This window comes from Histoplasma capsulatum (assembly GCF_000150115.1).
Source record: "Histoplasma capsulatum G186AR genomic scaffold supercont2.2, whole genome shotgun sequence".
In the NCBI taxonomy this organism is placed as follows: domain Eukaryota; kingdom Fungi; phylum Ascomycota; class Eurotiomycetes; order Onygenales; family Ajellomycetaceae; genus Histoplasma; species Histoplasma capsulatum.
The window spans coordinates 529,700-543,180 of record NW_025544802.1 but is presented as its reverse complement, the minus strand read 5'-3'; the positions used below and the strand labels follow the sequence as shown (position 1 = coordinate 543,180).

The following is a 13,481-nucleotide window of genomic DNA, read 5'->3' as shown; positions in this document are numbered from 1 at the left end:
GATGGTCAAAAACAATGAATGACTTGACATCTGTACGATTTTCACAGAAGGCATGGTCGGGACAATAGCCATGGTATTATTGCTACTACACTCGCCATCCCCGATACGTCATGCGTCTACGAAACTTTCTTGCACATACATATTCTGTTAGTTTTTCTGGCTATTGGAGGAATTTATATGCATCTTTCTATTGATCAGCTGCCCCAGCTACCATGGTTAAAGTGCATTATGGCCTTCTGGATAACGGAGAGATCCCTTCGCTTCCTCCGGCTGATTTACCTGAATATTGCCCACCGCCATGGAATTACTCGGGTCATGGTCGAGGCACTTCCTGGAGAGGCCAGTCGTGTAACATTCTTTCTCCCACGAAACACCCATATACACCCCGGCAGCCACGTCTACGCTTACCTACCCCGAATCTCCCTCTGGATGTCGCATCCCTTTTCCGTCGCTTGGACAGAGAACGGCAAATACCCCAGGCCACTAGCCAGTTCAAGTCGCACGTCGCCACAAAAGCTCCCATCCTTTCAAAAACACGAGTCCGACATCGACAACGCTACGAATTACAGTTCAAAACCAACAAACGTCACCCTAGTCATGGCCGCCCGCACAGGGATGACGCGGAAGCTCTACGAGAAGGCCCTGGCTTCACCCGATAACACATTTTTCACCACTGGCTTCATAGAGGGACCCTACAGGTCTCACTCATCCACATTCTTCGGGAGCTACGGCACCGTCGTGCTCTTCTCAGGCGGCGCAGGCATAACCCACCATATGATGCAAGTACGCGAACTGCTAGAAAGTGCAGATGCCGGCACCATCGCAACGCGTCGCATCCATCTAATCTGGTCAGTGCGGACAACCGAACAGCTCACGTGGGTGAGCGGGTTCATGGACTATATCCTCCAGCTGCCCAAGAGGCGGGAAATGCTAGTGACGAAGCTCTTTATCAGCAAGCCGCGGAGCCATAAGGACATCCGGAGTCCGAGTGGGACGCTGCTGATGTTCGAGGGCCGGTGTCGACCAGATGTCATCATTGACGAAGCCATGGAGAAACATGTGGGTGCGACGGCGGTGTCTGTGTGTGGGCCTGGAGCGTTTGCGGACGAGGTGCGCGCGGCTGTTCGGAAGCGAGTAGGCAGCGGGCCTGTGATTGATTTTGTTGAGGAGGCTTTTACCTGGTGATTCCATCCATTCACATATATAACTTGAGGAGGATCTGGGGAGGACATCCAACATACAACATCCATCAACATCCCAAAATACTCTTTGTATTGTGTCCATTTACTTGTTTGATAGAGGGTGTTTCTTTTCTCTTGTTTTTTTTTTTTTTTTTTTTTTTTTTTTTCATGCTAGGGCACAGGAGCATTAACTGTCCTACCTTTCATTCCGTTTTCCTCTCTCCGGTTCTTTTCTCTCCCTTGTGGACGTTCGATCATGTCATTATCCATCCTTCCCCAGAAGGTTTCCATGTAATGCGTACATATTACTTGATGACTTTCGAAGGTATTCAAACCTCCTTTGACCTTCAATCCTCTCCCTCTCTCTCATTGCCCTGCACAAATTCCCGCCAACATTTCGTCCACTCAACTAGCCAGCACCTTGTATGCAACCATCTCATCAATTTTCGTTTCTTTTCGATTTCAATTTCCTTTTTCTTTTTTAATCTTCCAAGGTTTCTCTTCCATTTCCATTTTCCCATCTCTTCTCCTCTCAAATATTCCATTTCTGGCTATTTTCTTTAATTTCCTTTTTCCCTTTTCTTCCTATATTTTGTGTGCCATATTTTCTGTCACGCCATGCTGCACATACCTCGGTTCCTCCTCTCTACCACTCTTCCTTGGAGGTTTTCTCGCCTCCCCCGTTTTTATTTCTTTTTTATTTTTTTTTTTCTAAAAAAAACAAATTCCCTTTCACGTGCGTACATACATTTTACATGGGATACATGACATAGCATAGCATATACCTGCACATAGATACAGCATAAATTTTTAAGTACATATTTTAGAACTACAGGAATTGGCTTCTCCTTTGGCTTTGACTCCTTTGCTATACATATACCATTTCTCTCCGTTCCCGGGCTGCTACTTCTCTGGTGGGGCGGGGGAGGAAGAAGATTTAAGAAGTGGAGAGATATTGTTTTACATACCACATTTAAATAGAAACTTGCTGAAACGGCATGGCCTATGTATAGAATAGCAGGATTTGAAGAGGTTCGGGCGAGCTGTAGGGGGGAAGAGGAAAGAAAGGGCATTAAAAAAAAAATAGAATAGAACAGAATAAAATATATAAAAAGAAAAAATGAGGAGGGATGATACCCTCGGGGAGATAAGCAAATAGTTATCATCAAAAAATTAGTACACTGCACAATGATTCTTTAAGTCTCCATACCTGGGAGAGGGGGAGAAGGTCCGTAAGAACGTGTATAACTAACATCTATATCCATATATATATTTATTGATATAGTATGTTCAAAAAATAGACACCTAGACACAACAGATGGACCAACAACCTTAGAATAAGAAGAAAGATAGAGGTAAAGGAAATTAAAAAATTGTTTAGCATTTGCCTATCGTCAAGAGCGGTTTTTCAACTTGCGCAAAAGTGATAAAGAAAGATGATCCAAAGTCACCTTGAGTATGTAAGGTATGAAGAAAAAGAGAAGAATAAAAATCGTGTACAACAAAAGACCAACACAATCTTGATTTGAATCACATCGTAAGGGCAAAATACAAAAGCCAGCTCTCGCAGTGCTCTACAGTACATGACACCCGGACGAAGTACAGAGATCCAATAAATAAAAGGTAATGTTAAAAAAGAAAAAAAAATTAAAAAATTAAAAAATTAAAAAATTAAAAAGAAAGAAAAAGGCCCAAAAGCAGAAGGCTAACAGCACAAGGCAAACCATGAACAGACAAGGCGATAGAGGATATATAATATAAAAGCAGCGCAAAGAAAAACAAAAAGCGATTGCAAACAGAAGCGGGTGCGATTCGTCATTAGGATAAGGGGAAAAAAAAAACAAAGACCATTTCCATCCATCATCCATCGTCCGTCATTTGATATACCTTCATTCCAGATTCGACGGCTACCACCAACTATACAATCCAGCTTTTCAACCTCCAACCCTCCGCCTTTAATCTCCGTCCGCCCATTTTCCATCTCCCTTTCTCACCTCGCCTTCTCACCTCCCCACACCGCCCTTGTAAGCTTCTCTGTCTCTCCCGCCTCCCGCCTCCCTTAACCCCCCAAGCCCCGACCCCCAGTCCCCGTCTCAATCGCCGCTCCTGGCATATTCCCATCAACCATCACATTCCGCGCGTCAGGATAGTACGTGCTACTCGTCATTGGTGTGGTATCTTCATCTGTATTTCCATCCGCAGCTGGACCGGCAGCTGGACCGCGGTGTCTGGCCAACGTCGTCGTTGTGGTCGCTGTAGAATGATTGCTATTGGCATTATCGTCGGGGAAAGGCGTGCTGTATGTATCCGCGAAGGGGTTCTCGACCTGGAATTCGCTGGAGTTGTACTGGTAGGAAGAGGAGGTGAATTCGTCGTTGCTGTTGTGGAGTGCGTGACTGGTTAGGGCTGTGGTGCGGGAGGGGGAGGTCAGGTTGTTATTCCGGTTTTGGTTATTTGAGAGGGGGAATGAGGGTGGGGTGGTAGCTAGTGGGGAGACAGCGGATTGGAGGGGTGGGGTTTGCGAAGTCGAGGTCGAGGTCGGGGTCGGGTTCGGGTTTGGGTTTGAGTGGTTGGTGTTTTCCGAGGCAGTTCGTGGGGGATGGGCAGGGTGTTGTTGGTGCGGTGGGTCTTGGTGGTCTCCTGGCTGCTGCGGCTTGTCTCCACGGAATTTGCTCAACGCTTTGCGCGGGATGGAGAGGAGAGGGACGGAGCGCTTAGCCGCGCTCGGAACTTCGAAGTTCTGTAGAGCCTGCCCGGCCTGATAAAGAGGCTGCTGTTGTGGTGCTGCCAACGGTGGCAAAGCAGGGGGAACCGCTTCTTGAGAATCTGTTCTACTGGCGTTCCTTCTGGCAACGACCGCAGCACGCTGGTATTTCGAGAACGCGGCGGAGAGTCTATCGTTTGTCTCTATTAGAGTGAGCATCGTATCTTCGTCCGGCGAGGGATTCGTCGCGTTCATGTATCCCTGGATAGATTTGGCGGCAGCTTGGCACCGTGCGGAGAATTCCTTTAGGAGGTCATTCGAGTAGAATTCCGCTGTTGGCGTCGACTGCACGAACTGGAGAAGCAAAGACGCGGAGATGTTTGCTTCTGTTATCCTGGCGGAGAGCTCTTCGGGTGTGGGTAGGCCGCTAGAGCGATGCGAGCGCGCAAAGTAATCATCCCGTTGTCCCGGAATAAGTGGCTGAACCCATGGTCCCTATTAACTCGCCATTAGTACCAATGGTGCAATTCGTTGTAATTTCTGCATTGGGGCCCCGAGGAAGGCGGGGAGAGGGAAAAAAGTGCGGGAGAAATTTATATCCTTACAGCGCTAACACCCATAGCCTTCTCAAACTTCAGCTTCTCCTTCTTCCACATTTCCACCAGCGGTGCCACATTCGTGTCATGACTTTTTTGTACAGCGAGAAACTCAAGCGTCTCTCGCAGGATCTGCTGTACGCTCATATCCCGCCCTTCGCGTAACAAATTTTTAGCTATCGATACGAATTTGCTATCGAAGTTGCGCGTGAAGGTCGTGCCGGGGTTGTCAGACAGGATGCGGATGAGCATGATGGCATTGTACTGCTTGTAGCCCTTTTTGCTAGCTGGGTTGGAAAGTACTCGGCTGATAGTGTCCGCAGCGGCCTTCGCCGCAGCAGGGCTTGATTCCGCCGCTTCGACGATGGCGGGTAAGTGTAGGTATTCATCTCCCTAATTGGTGTGGAAGAAAAAATACGAGGAATAGGGTTGTTAGCCGCGCGGAGGCAAAGCAATCGATAAGAAATGGCTGGAGGTGACAAAAGGGAGTGGGGACAATTTAAAGGGGGGAGGGGAAGGGACGTCCGCATACTGTATTGTTTGGGCCTCCGGATTCGCAGAAGGAAGTCTGTCGTATTATTATTATTATTATTATTATTATTATTATTAGTGGATGTTTCTCTTATTTTGTATTTTGGTTTTTGACAATAGAGTACGTACAAGCTCAACCAATATGATAGCTTCTGGAGAGTCTGGTGGGTGGGAGGAAGCGCGAAACGCGGATTGAGCTGAACGAAAAAGCAGTTGCAAAGGCGTCAGTGTGGATCTCATGGTGAATATGAACTCTGGCCGACTAGATGATGTGCCAGATAAAGATTTGTCTCCAGAGATGGATGGGAGGTGTGCGCAGGATGTAGGTGGACTCACAAGTATGTTTATTTATAGAGCCCACAAACCGCTTCATGGCTGATGGTGATGCTGGGTTCGCGGAACCTTTCTGGCGATGAGTTATGTAGCCAGAAGACGAGTAACGGACGAATTAACGAGAGCGACGACGGGCACCAGTCAGACGGAGGCAGAGAGGCAGAGGATGTACTGTGGAGGTCGGTCGACGACGTGCAGACGAGGCCGTCAGCGACACACCAGGGCAACCAGGGGCCGCAGATGTAGCGCGGTTGGGCTGTCGCGACACTGGCGGAAATGAGGGCTGACGAGGGGCCGGTGGGCGAACGGGGATTTATCTTGTTATAATATATATAAATAGATGCGTTATTTAACGGAGAGAGCGAGCTAGTGAGCGATGAAAAAAGAGAGAAAGAAATGTTCTGCTTGATCCGAGAATATATATATTGAATCTGAGGGTTGGATGAGGTTGGATGAGCGAGCTGACGCCGCCTGTTTCAACGAGCGGAGGCCGGAGAGTAGTATATGTACGGAGTGTGCGACTGGAGTCGAGCAGCGAGGTCTGTCTGCGCCACGCCGCCCAGGAGTGGTATTTTGGAATCTGGAGAGTCGTATTTGATCGAGCGACTTGGCGATAGATAAGTTGTATAGAAACTACATATATATGCCTTCACGACCATGGCCTGCCGACTCTCTCCTGCATCGTCAGGCCCGCATCCTGTTGCTGGTGCTGGTGCTCGTCAATTCTGCTGCAGCATCAAAGCTCTCCCTTCCATAAGATATTACTATCAAGTCAACGAACTTTCGACATTGTCAGTGTTCCATGGCGCCACAGGATTCTGGTAGGTTTACTGGTAAGTTTGCTCTCTGGACGTTGTTTATTCGTTGAAGTTCGTCCCCGCCCAGGCCAAAGGGGCAGAGGTTCCAAGGTTCACCAGCTAACCAAGTTACTATATATATATATATATATATATGTATATATTGTGTATGGGTGTTCAGTACTAGTATGTTAGTATTGTTTATGCACCAGATAATAGCACAGTTGGAGATAGCCAGCGTTTCCTTGGTTCTCGATATCCTCCCACGCACATTGACAGGCCATGTACGGAATCTATCAACTCCCGCGACTTCAACAGGAGAATACAGGCACACGGAGATATAGAGTTCCTACCGTTTTCTTCCAGCCCTGGAACCTGGAACCAACTTGACAAATCTTCAGGGCGTTTCAAAACGGTTCGCCCCACCTCAAAGCAGCCGCAAGTTCCTATATATTCGACCGCGTGGAATGGTTTAGCATACACGACAAGATGTCGCATTCCGATATGTCTGACATGTGGCCTCAAATCCTTCCTGCATTCCCTTTCGGATAGCCTGTTCTCGTCTCGGCGGATAATCCTGCACATCCAGCTCCTTCCCCGAGATGAGCAAACGAAACCTTCTGGATAGACGTCCAACGAAACAACGAACCAATCAATCTGCCAATGAAACCATTGAACGAAATCCGACGGCCCCGCCATCGTATATCTAAAGCATATAGATATATGAAGCAAGATGCTGACGCGCGTTCAATCAAACCAGTGAGCGAACTGGACCAAACTTCATCCAACCGGACAGCGCAAAGCGGGATAGTTACGTGGGCACTCGCGGCTTCCACAGCTTTGGACAATCAGATGACCCCGTATGAGAACTCGTTGTGTATTTTGACCTGGATCAGATTGTCGCCCTTGTGGAATTTCCTGTAACCCCAACAGCGAGTCAGTCCAGCTGATGGTGATGGTGGTTCGCTATTGTGTCTTAGTTTTTATTTTTCTTTATCATCATCGTTGGTTTTCCATATGGGAGGGAGCAGGATTTAACTGTTCGACTAAACTATCTGCCAATTTAGGTGCATACACTTTAATTTTCAATATCCAATAACCTGCAGCTCAACCAGGCGCCTCGTCGCAACGGGAAATGCTGATGTGGCAAACGACTGTGGATTGCACAGCCTCATGGGCGCAACTCACAGGATTGAATCATGGACGATGACGACATGCGAGATGTGAGATGCGGGATTTCCAAGGGAGAACACATCGCTAGATCAAAAATCCCGGATTATCATCACATCCAATTTCATCAATATCCAAATTGAGGGGATGACAACATATAGCTGAGAAAAGAACATGCGGTGCTATTATAAATGCGAACTCAAATAGCCAGTATCCGCATCACAGCGTAAGAAGGATTTTGCCCCTCGAATGCCCCTTATCCAGGTGCTCAAACGCCTGTTTATACTCCTCCAGCTTCCAAACACTGTCCACAACAGCCTTCACCTTTCCCTCATCAAACAGCCTCCCAACATGCAACAAATCATCCCCCCTTGGCTCCATAATGAAAAACTCATTTCGGACATCCTCCACCATGCACCCTTCCGGCTTCCGCCCTTCCGGTGGCTCACAAATAGACAAAAGCACCCCGCCGTCCTTCACAGCACTCCAGCATTGCCCTAGCGACTCGCCGCCTTTACAATCAACCACCAAATCCACCTTCCCGCCGGGCCCTAACCTCCCCGCCCACTCCCCCACACTCGATTTCGTATAGTCAATAACCTCCGTCGCCCCCAACTCCCTCACAAAATCCACATTCCCGGACCCACAAACAGCCACAATCTCACCCACCCCGGCCTCCCTCGCCAACTGCAACAGCCAAACCCCAACTCCGCCCGACGCAGCCGTCACCAGCACCTTCTTCCCCCGATTCCGCTCCCTCCCCGTCTCCCCTTCCCCCAGCCCCGCTAACCCCCCGCGTATAAACAGCGCCTGCACCGCCGTCTCCGCACTCAACGGCACGCTCGCCGCCGATATCGCATCGACGTTCGCCGGCCGCCGCGCGAGCTCCTCCGTCGGCGCAATGGTGTACTCGCGCGCGTTGCCGGGTCGCTTGACGTTCGTGCGGCCCCAGACGGGCGTGCCGGGCGGGAACGGCGAGTTGGCCGGCGCTTGGACGACGGTGCCGGACAGGTCGTAGCAGGGGACGATCTCGGCGGAAAACAGGTGCGGGTTCCAGGCGGGCCAGGTCAGTTCGCCGGCGCAGGGGGAGGTGGCGTGCACGCGGATCAGGTGTTCGGTTGAGGAGGAGCGGTCGAGGGCGGGTGGGGCTGTGGTTCTTAGGGTTATTTCAGGCTTGAGGGGATCGGGTTGGTGGAGGGAGCGGATTGAGGGGGGCAGAGGCGTGTTGGGGTCCATTTTTCCTTTGTGGGGAAGGGGGGGGGAGGGAATCTGGTTTTGTTCTTGATGGGTTTAAAGGGAGCCTTGTAGCCTTGTAGGTTGGAGACAATGCAGGTAAGGAAGGGGTGATTGATTTGTTGTACAGAAGCCAAGGATGTAAAAAGAGAGAATTTCCCCTCAATTGTGGTTGCGGTTGGTTTGAGGTAAAGCCGCTTTTGCCAGTTTCTATGTACTAACACGGAGGCTCAGCTCGGCTATATAACAACAATAATGAATAAGAATAAGAATACTAAAGAGAGGTTGTCATGAGAATCGTCAATCTTCTACTCCGTACTAACAACAATAAAGTCCTGTACTGCGTTACATGCCTGGCGCGCAATCGCGTTTAAATACCCCGCCCGCATAACCACCTTCATCCGACACTGCCGCCCGTCGGAGGTCCGTAACCTCCGTCAAACGCGGTCCACTCGAATCTCCGTGCATCATTAAAATTCTGAATACGAGATTTTTGCTTCGGTTTGCTTATTACTAATTCGTATGATAATTATTCTTCGCCACCCACCGCATTCCATCGAGCAGCAGGCATTGTCAAGTCTAAGCTCTGTGAACACGAGATCTCCGGCTAGATCTGTCACGACTCTCTGGATCTTCCCTTCTTCTGGATGGAGAAAGCGTTCTCTTCCCGGCGGAACGACCCATTCTTGTGACGTTAGCAGAGGCAATCTCATCAGCTGATGTCTCGGAATCGCGTGTTGCATGGGCAGAATGAGAGACCAAACTCTGACTTGACGTTTCGAAGGACATGTCCACGCGAATATCAGCGACAGTGCCATTGGCGTTTGCAATACCATAATCTCGCTGTTCCTTTGCCCAGTCTCGAGCATTTCTGAAAGCACTGGCTCCTTGCCGGAAGGTCTCTGCAGTATCAGTCAAGGAAAAGGACCTGAGCTGAGTCATGTGATAATCTGTATCTCTCCCTGGGTCGTTGGATGCCGTTGGATGAGTCGTGAACAGTTTGAGAGTCCCGTCCTGGTAAGTCGAGGTAACGACATAGGCATTACCATCATATGCAAGCTCCTTCCCATATGCTTGGAGTCGAAGCATCGCACGAGCGCCAAGGGTGCCGTCATAGAGCGCTTGTCTTTTGGCAACGGCAGTAGAGCCATCGGGACCTTTGGCCTCAGCAAAAAAGTTGGGCAATATTGGAGCATTATGCTGTGTAGACGGTACAATATAACTGTTCAGCTCGCTACGGACTCGACGGTCAAGTTGTGCTGCATGAGCGCCATCATAGAAGTCTGGCATCGCATTCACAATCCCATCAGCAAATCGCTCCAGATTGCCGAATAACTTATCCTCCTCATAAGGGATATCAGCATCCCCGCGGATAATAGGAAACACAGAGCTCATCACTTTCTTCTCTCCTAAGGCATGTGCGTTAGTGCGCTTAAAATTTCGAAAGTCGGTCTCGGAAAAGCGCGAAGGCGACAGTGATGGCCTTGGTCGCGCAAGTCTCTGGATAATTTCATCCAAATTGCTTGGTAGCGGGAAACGATCATCAGGGTAATCGTATTCCTCCGGATATGCCCCGTGATCTATGAGGACCTGTTCGAAATTGGCATCATAAGCAGAAGACTTCCTTTCTGTAGTAGTAGAAGTTCTCTGCGTTGATTGGCGTATTGCATTAAAACGCGACCGATTGGGCAAATTCGATCTCGATCTACGGCTGGATGAACGGGATCGGCTGGAGGTCATATTTGGAGCCACTTGATACAAATATGGTTCAGGATACTGAGAAAGGGGTGAGCTAGGGTTCAATATTCAGTTGGTATAGACTTACGCCTCTTAGATTGCGGAGATCGGGGCCTCCGTGTCTTGCAAAGCGCTTTAATCGACACCAGTCTTCGTTGATGTCCAGGCTCCCCTCTAGTTGATAGTGCTCGCGGGGAGCAGCAGGTGGTGTATGTCCTGCTGTTCTCCGGTCCAATTCCTTCAAGGCACGTCGAGTAAGCCACACCTTTGAAAGACGATCCCAAGAACAACCAGGGGGATTTGATGATAGGACTCTAGGCTGTTTGGCACGATGCTGCCCCACAGGTGTTGGGGGATCAGATAAACAATTTTCCGCGCACCTCTGTCTTTTTTGACTGCGAGTTACTGAGTTTTGGACCGCATGCATCGAGCCAAAAGGCTTGGGGTCCGAAAATATCGGTAGAGCTGGGGAAGAAGGCATGATAGAAGGGAGAGAGGGGCAGCCTTGTTATGAAGGTCGTCCTGCAGGTCTGCGGTGACCGAGTCATACTTGCCATCCAATTACAGACATGGCAGGGGAGGGAGATGGTGATGGGTGCAGTTGATACCAGGCGCTTCAGGGTTCTGCTGTAACGGTAGTTTCAGTAAATGTCAATAAACCTTCCAAAAAGCCAGCAAAGTTATATAAAGGGTGGAAAAATAGTTAACTGAAGAAACGGAAATATAGAATTAATTAAGAGATTAGTTGATGAATTTGATAGATTCATTCGAGTGGCCGTGGATGGCGTGTAGCAAGCAAATAACCTTGACCAGCGCGGTCACGTGGTAAGCACCGGCACCATAACCTCACCTTCACAATGTTTATCTTATTTTATTTTATTTTTCCCTTTCGCTTTCTGAAGAATAGCTAGAATAGCAATTACCATGGCCAGTAGTTAGGACACCATGGATGCTAAATTGATTTGCAAGTTCGACACCTTGGATTCGAGGCGATATTTAAACGACAGCATCGGCTGGCTTGGCGGCTCCGCCTCCCAAATCCAATTCATGTTGGCTTCATCGCCATCCTCAGGAATCCCCGCCAACTTGCCATTGACGTTCTCCAGGTCTGTATGTTTGGCGGACTTTCTCGTCCAATAACAACGTTGGTTTGATCCTGTTATGTAACTTGACCACCGATCCGAATGTTCTGTCCTCCTTTCGAACACTCGGCCTGAGAGCAACCTGATATCCTTCTCTGAGCGAGGACCACTAACTATTCTCCAGTCAAAAGCCTCCCACCAACCGAAATCAACCCCAGGGAAAAAGCAAAATCATCCGGTTGGAATCTAAGAAAGGTTGCAGAAATGGAAGATCAGACCCGTGCTTCATCTCCCAGCCATCCTCGTCACTCGAGCCAACTTCACCACCGCTCAGACACACCTACGTTGACGACTTCCCCCTTGGCGTCGGAAGCGCATGCAACGGCCTCTGGAGTCGAACCACTGCCTTATCAGATAACCCAAGAGCCTTCTGACGAGGAAGATCAACGCCCGCCTCGCTATACTCTCGAAAACGACCCCTTCCAGCTAGCCAGTAAGCTGAAGTCTGACGCCGAAATCGACAAGATTAAGGCAAATACAGCTCGCAAACGAGAGGGTGGTTCAAACAAAAGCGTCACGAGTTCCTCAAAAAAGCTTCAAGGCTTTTACAAGTCCCAGAATGAGAACATTAAAAAGCTGTTAAAGCCAGTCGACGAACATGTGCGGCTCGCAAAGGAATACAACACCCAGAACCAGCTCAAGTACAAGATCGCCGTCTATGGTAGTTTCGCGGCGAGCATCGTCTTAGCAATCCTCCAACTCTACGCCGCTATTGCGTCAGGATCTCTATCACTCTTTACAACAATGGCTGACTCGATTTTCGATCCGATGTCCAACCTGACCCTGCTCATCAGCCACAAGGCCGTGACACGCGTTGATGCACGCAAGTTCCCCGCTGGAAAAGCCCGGATTGAAACGGCCGGAAATATCTTTTTCTGCTTCCTCATGACATCCGTATCACTGATTTTGATTTCGTTTTCCGCCAAGAGCCTTTCGGATGGGAACACTGAGGAGACCCTGGGATTTCACATACCCCCCATTGTCGCAGTGTGTATTGCGTTCTCAACTAAGTTCGCCCTGTTCGTGTACTGCTGGGCACTCCGAAACCAATATTCCCAAGTCCGGATTCTGTGGGAGGATCACCGCAATGACCTCCTTATCAATGGACTCGGCATTTTGACTTCGGTGGGCGGCGGTAAGCTCAGATGGTGGATCGACCCATCGGGTGCTCTGATCCTCTCCTGTCTAATAGCTATCCTCTGGCTTCGAACTGCTTATTCTGAGTTCCAACTCCTGATTGGCGTCACTGCAGATACGCAGATGCAGCAGTTGATTACATATATATGTATGAAATAGCCTCTCACCACCATTTCCCCGGTTTTTGTTTTACTTTTATTTTCCCGCCTCCCCTATAAACTCCCCAGATACCCATACACCCAACCCCAACTGGCGTCAGTCTTAGTCCTTCTCCATTAACAATTTTACTTCAATTTAGCAATGACCCACTCCCCAATGATCCAAGCCATCGACACCGTACGCGCCTACACATCAGGGCCGCGTCTAGTTGTTGAAGTCGACATCGTGATGGACCGCAACGAGACCCTTATGGCTACCCATGATGTCGCAGAAGAGTTACAGATGAAGCTTGAAAGCCTCCCCGATGTGGAGCGGGCATATGTCCATGTCGACTATGAGACTACCCATAAACCAGAGCACTTTCTGAAAAAGGAGCTCTAAGATGAGAAACCAATCACACAAACGTGCTCGGACAGCTTAATATAGCACGACGTTGTACTTTTATTATCTGGTGCTTATAATAGATGCGTGTTCTTATTAACACAAGCAGAATGTGAGTTCAGGTCGCCATATTGTATCTGCTCTCTTCGGCCTTGTCTTATCATTCTTTCATGCGTTCATGTTTAATGTCTGGCGTTTTCCCGTGTCGTTTTCGCTCCTCTAGATCCTATAGACAGGTTGTGAAATAAAAGGAAATACGGATAATGAGACTAAATAGCTACATACCTTCGATGTTAAGTAGAACAAAGCGTAGAAGTGCCTATTAGAATGCGTAGATGAGGACATGAACATGCCTCAAAATAATACATATATATTGATGA

The 13,481-nt window shown here is 48.8% G+C and overlaps 6 protein-coding genes across 6 annotated transcripts in view; 3 read left to right on the top strand and 3 right to left on the bottom strand.

The window, feature by feature from the left end:
* The window catches only part of HCBG_01397 (uncharacterized protein), a gene marked incomplete at both ends in the record, with an annotated part of 2,005 nt that extends 820 nt beyond the window's left edge, over positions 1 to 1,185 (top strand). Inside the window, one exon of the mRNA XM_045428447.1 lies at positions 48 to 1,185. Within this exon, the coding sequence (XP_045290233.1) occupies positions 48 to 1,185 (1,138 nt within the window). The remainder of the gene's footprint in view (positions 1 to 47) is intronic.
* Positions 1,186 to 3,240: 2,055 nt separating this feature from the next.
* Positions 3,241 to 5,252, bottom strand: HCBG_01396 (uncharacterized protein; the record flags this gene model as incomplete). Its single annotated transcript, XM_045428446.1, has 4 exons — positions 3,241 to 4,380; positions 4,491 to 4,874; positions 5,014 to 5,049; positions 5,142 to 5,252. 4 exons carry the CDS (start codon positions 5,250 to 5,252, stop codon positions 3,241 to 3,243), a joined length of 1,671 nt encoding a protein of 556 aa, XP_045290232.1.
* A 750-nt stretch (positions 5,253 to 6,002) lies between these two features.
* On the top strand, positions 6,003 to 7,008 carry HCBG_01395 (uncharacterized protein; the record flags this gene model as incomplete). Its single annotated transcript, XM_045428445.1, has 3 exons — positions 6,003 to 6,166; positions 6,544 to 6,648; positions 6,903 to 7,008. The coding sequence occupies 3 exons, from the start codon at positions 6,003 to 6,005 to the stop codon at positions 7,006 to 7,008; spliced, it is 375 nt and encodes a 124-aa protein (XP_045290231.1).
* Positions 7,009 to 7,531: 523 nt separating this feature from the next.
* Positions 7,532 to 8,548, bottom strand: HCBG_01394 (alcohol dehydrogenase; the record flags this gene model as incomplete). Its single annotated transcript, XM_045428444.1, has 1 exon — positions 7,532 to 8,548. One exon carries the CDS (start codon positions 8,546 to 8,548, stop codon positions 7,532 to 7,534), a length of 1,017 nt encoding a protein of 338 aa, XP_045290230.1.
* A 576-nt stretch (positions 8,549 to 9,124) lies between these two features.
* Positions 9,125 to 10,763, bottom strand: HCBG_01393 (uncharacterized protein; the record flags this gene model as incomplete). The annotated part of the gene is made up of 2 exons (XM_045428443.1): positions 9,125 to 10,321; positions 10,371 to 10,763. The coding sequence occupies 2 exons, from the start codon at positions 10,761 to 10,763 to the stop codon at positions 9,125 to 9,127; spliced, it is 1,590 nt and encodes a 529-aa protein (XP_045290229.1).
* Positions 10,764 to 11,171: 408 nt separating this feature from the next.
* Positions 11,172 to 13,384, top strand: HCBG_01392 (cation diffusion facilitator; the record flags this gene model as incomplete). The annotated part of the gene is made up of 3 exons (XM_045428442.1): positions 11,172 to 11,426; positions 11,549 to 12,709; positions 12,860 to 13,384. 2 exons carry the CDS (start codon positions 11,629 to 11,631, stop codon positions 13,099 to 13,101), a joined length of 1,323 nt encoding a protein of 440 aa, XP_045290228.1.
* Positions 13,385 to 13,481: the final 97 nt, after the last annotated feature.